This window comes from Lygodium microphyllum, chromosome 3 (assembly GCF_053477565.2).
Source record: "Lygodium microphyllum isolate KBCC chromosome 3, Lygodium_microphyllum_v1.1.10, whole genome shotgun sequence".
Taxonomy (NCBI): domain Eukaryota; kingdom Viridiplantae; phylum Streptophyta; class Polypodiopsida; order Schizaeales; family Lygodiaceae; genus Lygodium; species Lygodium microphyllum.
In genome coordinates, this window is record NC_141137.1 from 2,346,094 (window position 1) to 2,353,601 (window position 7,508).

At 42.4% G+C, this 7,508-nt stretch overlaps 1 protein-coding gene across 1 annotated transcript; it reads left to right on the plus strand.

The window, feature by feature from the left end:
• The first annotated feature begins 2,784 nt into the window (after positions 1-2,784).
• Positions 2,785-7,170, plus strand: LOC148038008 (uncharacterized). The gene has a single exon (XM_087667872.1). It carries the CDS (start codon positions 3,324-3,326, stop codon positions 6,795-6,797), a length of 3,474 nt encoding a protein of 1,157 aa, XP_087523998.1. The 5' UTR covers positions 2,785-3,323; the 3' UTR covers positions 6,798-7,170.
• The last annotated feature ends 338 nt before the right edge of the window (positions 7,171-7,508 follow it).

Genomic DNA, 7,508 nt, shown 5'->3' on the forward strand with positions numbered 1-7,508 from the left:
TTAAATATTTTTAAAATTTTTATTTCATTAAAATTTTTAAAACTTTTTAATTTTTTTTTGACATAAATTTTCATGCACTTTGAGAGAGAGAGAGAGAGAGAGAGAGAGAGAGAGAGAGAGAATTATGGAGAAAGGAAAGATAAAATTTAAAAGAGTAAGAGAGAGAAAATCAAGAGAGTATGAAGAGAGAGAATAATTGAGAGAGAGAGAGAGAGAGAGAAGAAGAAGAAGAAGAAGATGATGATGATGACGATGATGATAAAAGAGGAAAAGAAAGAGAGAGAGAGGGGAAAAAAGATGAAAGAGAAATTTTTTAAAAATTAAATCTTTTTTGACATAGCTTTTGACTTGAGAGAGAGATATATATATATAATTTGAGAGAAAGAGGAAATAGAGGAGAGGGGAGAAGAGAGAAAAGAGAAAAAGCGAGCGAGAGAAAAAAACTTGAGAGAGAGAAAGAGAGGAAAAGAAAAATGACAAGAGAGAGAGAGAGAGAACGAAAAATCGAGAGAAAGATACCAAAAAAGAAGAAAAAAAGAAGAGAAGAGAGAGGGGGAAGAGAGAGAAAGAGACTTATAAAGAGAGGAAATACAATTTAAGAGAGAGAGAGAGAGAGAGAGAGAGAGAGAGAGAGAGAGAGAGAGAGAGAGAGAGAGAGAGAGAGAAGAAGAAGAATAATAATAATAATAATAAGAGAGAGAATATGAACATAGAGAGAGAAAAGATAAAATTTATATACATTGAGAGAGAGGGGGGAAGGGAGAGAGAGGAGAGAGAAAGAGAGAGGGGAAGAATAGAGAGAGAATTATATAGGAAATATAAATTTTAAGAGAGAGAAAAATGAAAAAAGAGGAGAGAGAGAAGGAAAAGAGAGGAGAGAGGGAGAAGAAGAGGGGGAGAGAGAGAATATGAACACACAGAGAGACAATTATAGATAAACGAAATATAAAATTTAAAAGATAGAGAAATTTTTTTTAAAGAGAGGATGACGAGAGAGAGAGAGAGAGAGAGAGAGAGAGAGAGAGAGAGAGAGAGAGAGAGAAGAATGAGAAAAAAAGGTAAAAAGAGGAGAGAGAGAAGGAAAAGAGAGGAGAGAGGAGAAGAAAATAAGAGAGAGAGAGAGAATAAACTAAAAAAGGTAGAGAGAGAAAGAGAGAAATTTTTAGACAAAGGGAATTAGGGGGAGAGGGAGAGAGAAAGAGAAGAAAAAAATTAACAACAGAGAGGAAAAAGAGGAGAAATCGATTGTTGAGCAAAGTTGCCATATGGTTGCATGACAACTTTGATTGTCGCTTTGTGGCAGCTTTGCATGAAGTGGCTAGAATGCTAGTTCTATTTTATGGCAAATCAAGGTATGACATAGAAAGCTTAGATCTATTGGTCTATGTTAGCAACTTTTAGGACAATTAGTCAACCTACATACATTAAAAATGGAATGTCCACCATAGCACATAAGATGGAAATAAATAGAACTATTATCATCTTTTATGTCAAATGCAAATGAAACTGTGTACATTTGACATGTTACATAATGTATATCACTAAAGTTTGCTTTGGAAAATTAGACAATACAAAGTAAACTACTAAGGAGACTTTCATTGAGATTGATTTGTATTTGATGTGAGTCCATTTTTAATCGTATGAGAAAGGTATGAAGTAGAAGTTTTGCTCTATTATATCTAGATGTGAGGAATCTAGCTATACCTATTTTGATCAATGTATTGTTGACATCAACCTGCCCATCTATCATTGTCTTTATTTCTTTTCGATTTGGTTCATTCTTTCTCCTTGAAGTTGTGTTCAGCTCAAGTAATAGCTTAGCTAGCACATAATAGCAGTTAGTAGCTTAATCATCACCATAATGATAGAAAAGCATAAACTTGATAGATCACTTAAACCTATTGGTTATTGCCAACCTAGGCCCAATGTCATCTCTAGCAAGAGTGCAGCTTGGCTCCAAATCTCCATCATGTCTTTGGCTTAGCCACATTACTAGTTACAACTTTGGCAGACTGCAATTTGAGTACCATGGTTGAATGGACAAGTGGTTGTGGTTTCTCTTCCATAATGAAGGCTAGTTCAGATCTTCATTACAAAGTGGCATTAGGGATTGTACACCCATTTTCTCTTCATTAGGAGGGACATGATTGCATTTGATGGTTTACTTACTAGTCCTCATTAGGGGGACATATTTGCAATCGATGGTTTACTGAAGCATTCCCTTTGCCGAGGGGCATGACTATGTTTAATGGTCTATTGACGTCTACATCATATTCCAGGGGACATGACTACGCTAATGGTTTACTAAAACTCCACGCACATGAGTGACATGTGAGGCATTCTGTGACACTTTGTTGATGTGGAAAGTGCTTGAACCACCCTGTTTGTAGCTTGGTAATGGACGAGAAATCACTCATTTTAGATGGGATTATGAGGTAGCGAGATGCTTAGCAGTTATGCCATTGGCTTTTACCCTTATGCATTACACGAGAGAGATGAGCACACATGTGCCTAATATCCCTCAATATATTTTCTTAAAACTTGTTCATCATCATGCGCATGATGAGTACATCACGTGCGTGCGTGGTGTACGAGGTCGGCATCAAGTGGTGGGGCAATATAGGAAAGCCCTTTGTTGTTATTGTTTTTGCTCAAGGGTTTTGGGGGGGGGGGGGGGGGGTTTGAGTGTGAAAGGGGCTGAAAAGGTGTGCTATTGTGAAAGGGGTTAGTTAATAAAAGTGTGCTATTGTTTGTGCTAGACTTCGTCTTCTTCCTCTTTTTGATTAGATCTCGCACAACACACACACACGCGCCCCATACAATCACACACAGACACCCACACACACCCACACACCATGGCATTACCATCAACAACAACAACAAGACCACCACAAACAAAACGTCCCACTACTACTATGCTCCCATCATCCCCTCTTGTGCTGCCCTCGCCCCGACCCCCCCTCCTTACCCTAACTCTTCTTTCTCTGATCGTAGTCATGGCCGCAGCTCCTTTTCTTCTCCTCTTCCTTCTCATCCCCTGTTCCTCGCATCGGCCGGCATCTTTTTCTATGCACCCACCTGGCCCTTTTTACAAACCCTAATTTTACCTGTGTAGATTTCCCCCCACCCCTCGCCTGTTCAGCGCCCCTTTACCCATCTCCCCTGTTTCCTTTTCCCTTATCCCGCATGAGCGTCCGCCATCGCCTGCCTTTCTTACAGATCCTGGTCGAAGAAGAAGAGGAAGGAGCATCAACATCAGCAGCCGCAGCAGGAGGAGGAGGAGGACGTGGGGGGAGGAGGACAAGGGGGACTGCTCCTCTGACATGGCTATTGTCCGCGGTGGGGTTCGCGTCAATAAGCACCCGAGCTCCTCTGTGCAGCCTTCCCGGGGACAGAGCATCAGATTAGCAGAGAAGGGCGTCGCACCCTCTGATGATTCGACCGATAGTGATACACCTGCGGATGCAGATTCGGAAGTCTGCCAGGTAGGAGAGAATGTGTGCTCTGTCCCCCTTGGGCTTTTTGATTTGCCTGATTTGAAGAGCATTTTGTCTCTAGAGACATGGAATTTTGTTCTTACCGAGGAAGATAGGGAGAACCTCGTGGGGCTTCTCCCCAATCTGGATGAAAAGGCATACAGGCACACCTTGAAGGAGCTGTTCAGTGGGAACACTTTTCATTTTAGTAGCCCTATGGCAGATTTGCATGAGCTTCTGAAAGCTGGCCTCTGTCATCCCCAAGCAGTGAGGTACCAGGAAGTCCTAAGATGCCTGCAGAGGAAAGAGCATTATCATCACGTGAGACAATATCACAACCGGATGGTGAATCACTGCTTAGAGATGGAAGGCCTGTGGCAGAGTTATCCTGATGCCAGCATGGAGGATAAGATGGAGATTTGGAATTCTCATAAACTGAAGAAGGCTTCCCGATTTTCTGATGGATCCCTCCGCAAAGGAGTGGGGACATTCCGAACTTCTCGTGTGCAGAGCCTTCTTAACAGGAAGGCAAAGGTGCAGAAATCCATTGAAATGGCAAAGGCTTCCAGCTTTGTTTCAAAACCAGCAAGAGGGTCTGCAATGGCTGATGTTGATTTGAAGGGAGCTGAAGTGATTAAGATGGACAGGAAGCTGAAAAAAAAAGTCAAACCTGACCTGAATACAAAGATCGTGTTTGAAAAGGCAGCTGGGAAAGTGAAAAAAGCACTGCCCACTGGAGTTTTGAGAAGGCTTCCTAATACTGGTCACACAAAGGCAGATGCAGGCTCACCACAGGTGCTTTTCTCTGTTGTGAGCCAGACAGAAACAGCTGAGTTTCCTGTGTCGTTTCCATCTGTAGAAGAAGATTTTATGGCATCAGAAAAGGTCAAGAATTTTCCAGACATGTATGCACCTGCAGCACTCACAGTCGAAGCTCTGCCAGTTAGTTCTAAAACTAGAGCAGAAAAGAAACCAAAAGATGCAGAAAAAAAGCCAAAGGATGTAGCAGATAAACAATTGCAGGTCTTTCACTCCAGAGACAAGTTTGAGGAAGGTCTCCATACTGGAAATATGGAGCAGCAAGCTCTTCATGCTGGAGATGAGGGAGAGCAGGGTCTTGATACTGAGGAAACAAGGGACATAGTGTTTGGAAGTAACAGGAAGCGCAAAAAAGACATAAACACAAATGATATTACATCCGATATAGCAAAGGAAGAGCTTGATCTTGTTGAAGGGTTCTCTCTAGATGATCCAATGGAGAATGGTCTTGACATTATTGAACATCCGCTAATAGATGTTGAAGAGATTCAGAAAGACTCCTATTTTGTAGAGAGTTCAATGGTGGATGAATTGAAAAAAAGCACCAAAAGAAGAACGAAGGTCAAAGAGCAAGTATCAACTGAAGAAAGTAAACCGCCCTCGCTTGCAAGAACCGAATGTAGTGATGATTTGTATGCTGGTGGAGACAGTGGCATGATGGATGCAGTAATCAACAGTAGAGATGAACTTGCTGTTGACGGAACTTCTGAGAAGCCAGTCAAGAGGAGGAAAAAAAGGGTAAGTTCAACTGAGAATGGGTTACAGCCTCAATTGCGTACAGCAGATGGAGAGCCTACTCCTGATACCATTCGGTCAAAAGTGGCAAAAAAGTCCACATCTCCCCCAGTCCCTCCTGTCGCTTTGAGCTTCCCCTTCTCAGTTATTCATCTTCTTTCTTCGGTAAGGATGTCTTTGATTGCTTGCACTGGTGAGCAGGCTAACACATTACAACCTCTGCACATGGAGAGTATGATTTCAGAGAATGCCGGCAATGATGGGGCTTTTCTGATGTCCCCTGAATCAAGTTTTTTTCAGTCTAATGGCCAATCGTTGCAATGTGAAGATGGTGATATTGTCAAAGAGCCAGAAGATAGGAGGTGTGGGCTACCTGCTGTTCCACTTCAGGTTATTGTTCTGAGGGTCCAACAAAATCCGGGAGATCCTAGGATACTTGAGACACAGGAACCTTTACATGGTCTTGTTCGTGGTGTTTTAAAGGTGTTGTCATCGAAAACTACACAGCCTGTTATGAAAGGTTGGAAACCCTTTGTAACTTATGAAAAGGAAGCTAGGGGCTGGTCGTGGATTGGCCCTTTGCCTTCAGTCTGTGTTAATGGTGATACCACCGAAGTGCAAGTTTCAGCTGAGGCATGGGCAGTTCCTCAGAAAATGCTGTACAAGCTGCAGGAAGTTTTTGGTAACTGGTTGAAGCATGAACAAGAAATCCTTCAACGGCTCGGCCAGCTGTCTCTTCCACCACCCCCATTGACTCCAATTCTTGATGAGAAAGAAAGATTTCGAGAACTTAGGGCACAGAAAAGCCTTATAACAATCAACCCCACTTCAGAAGAGATGAGAGCGTATTTCCGAAGAGAAGAGGCTCTTCGGTACTCAGTGCCTGACAGGGCCTTCTCTTACACTTCCGTTGATGGACGCAAGTCTGCTGTGGCACCTTTGAGACGGATAGGAGGCAAGCCTACTTCCAAGGCAAGGGATCACTTTATGTTGAAGTCTGATCGCCCCCCTCATGTAACAATACTCTGCCTTGTTCGGGATGCTGCTGCCAGGCTTCCAGGTAGCATTGGAACTAGGGCAGATGTCTGTGCCCTCATACGAGATTCACAATATATTGTAGAAGATGTCTCAGATGCCCAATTGAATCAGGTGGTGAGTGGAGCTCTTGATCGTTTGCATTATGAGCGAGATCCTTGTGTTAGGTTTGACGGAGATAGGAAACTTTGGGTTTATTTACACACTGACAAAGATGAAGAGGATTTTGAGGATGATGCTACTTCTTCTACAAAAAGGTGGAAACGTTCAAAGAAAGAAGGGGGCATTGAGAACACAGAATTTCCTTTTGTTGGTCAAGAGTATGATTATGCAGGTCGGGATGATCAAGATCCATGTGTTTTAGGCTTAGATTTTAGCCCTCCAAGCTGCTTTGGAGGGCCTGGGGACTTGTATTCATCTTCAGGGAGGGCAGAGCTTGTCTATACCCAGAATGGATCTTTAGCAAGTCCCCATATGATAGGGTCTACGTATCCTGGCCAAGTCAGGGATGATAATGTGCTACCATTCATTGAACTTCCTCCATCCATTCAACCTCCGTGTGTAAATATGCAACAGAGTCATCCAATGGGCTGGGAAGTGCTTGGGAATAGATGGGAGCATGATACCCACTTTCAGCCTCATGACCATATTGTACAGGATTTTGATGCAGTTGCAGCAATCACTGCAACACACAGGGAAAGTGAAATCATGATGGATAGAAGCTTGCCTTAAGCTGCTCAAGGCTTCTTATGTGAATATGTTCTTCCATCATTCAAGGCAGCAGTTTCAGCACAATTTTGCGTCCTGTTGGGCTGGGGGAGTGCGTACTACTGGTTAGCCTATGAAGTACTTCACAGTCGCAGGAATCAGCAAAAGTACATTGAAGTACTTGCCAGAAGCTGGGCCACCTTCAGCTGCCCTTGATGTCAGCCAAAAGCAAGGCGTTGCATCTGAATCTAGTAATGTCAGGAGTTCTTCGTGAAGTTTTTAACTGACAATTGCTGTACAATATGCAGGGAATCCTGCTGTACATAGGTCTCTAGGGAAACCACACATTGGTTCGGGAGAATTCAAAATCTAATATTATCAAGTATTTTTTCAAATGTTCTTCTGTCGCATTGCTTTACTAATCGTTTGGATATCTATTTATCTCATCTGAAGTGTGATGTCAAGCTCCGTGTACGCATTCATATTGTCAAAATGTCTATTTAATGTGTGGTTTGTGCTCTGAGAACCTGTTGTCACGGGCAGTGTAATTAACGGGTAAACTTGCCTGAATGACAAATTGGTTTTGGCTACCTCAGGATGATGGCCAGTAAGACTGATGTTTTATACAATGTCATTTTTTGTTTGATTCTAATGACACAACTGTATATGAGGACCAAAAATAGCATTGTGTAAGACAATAACAAATGTTTTATACAATATGTTATTTAACAGTGG

Excerpts from the sequence above, each read along its gene's own strand:
- LOC148038008 (XM_087667872.1), top strand. The coding sequence starts at position 3,324 with ATGGCTATTGTCCGCGGTGGGGTTCGCGTCAATAAGCACCCGAGCTCC.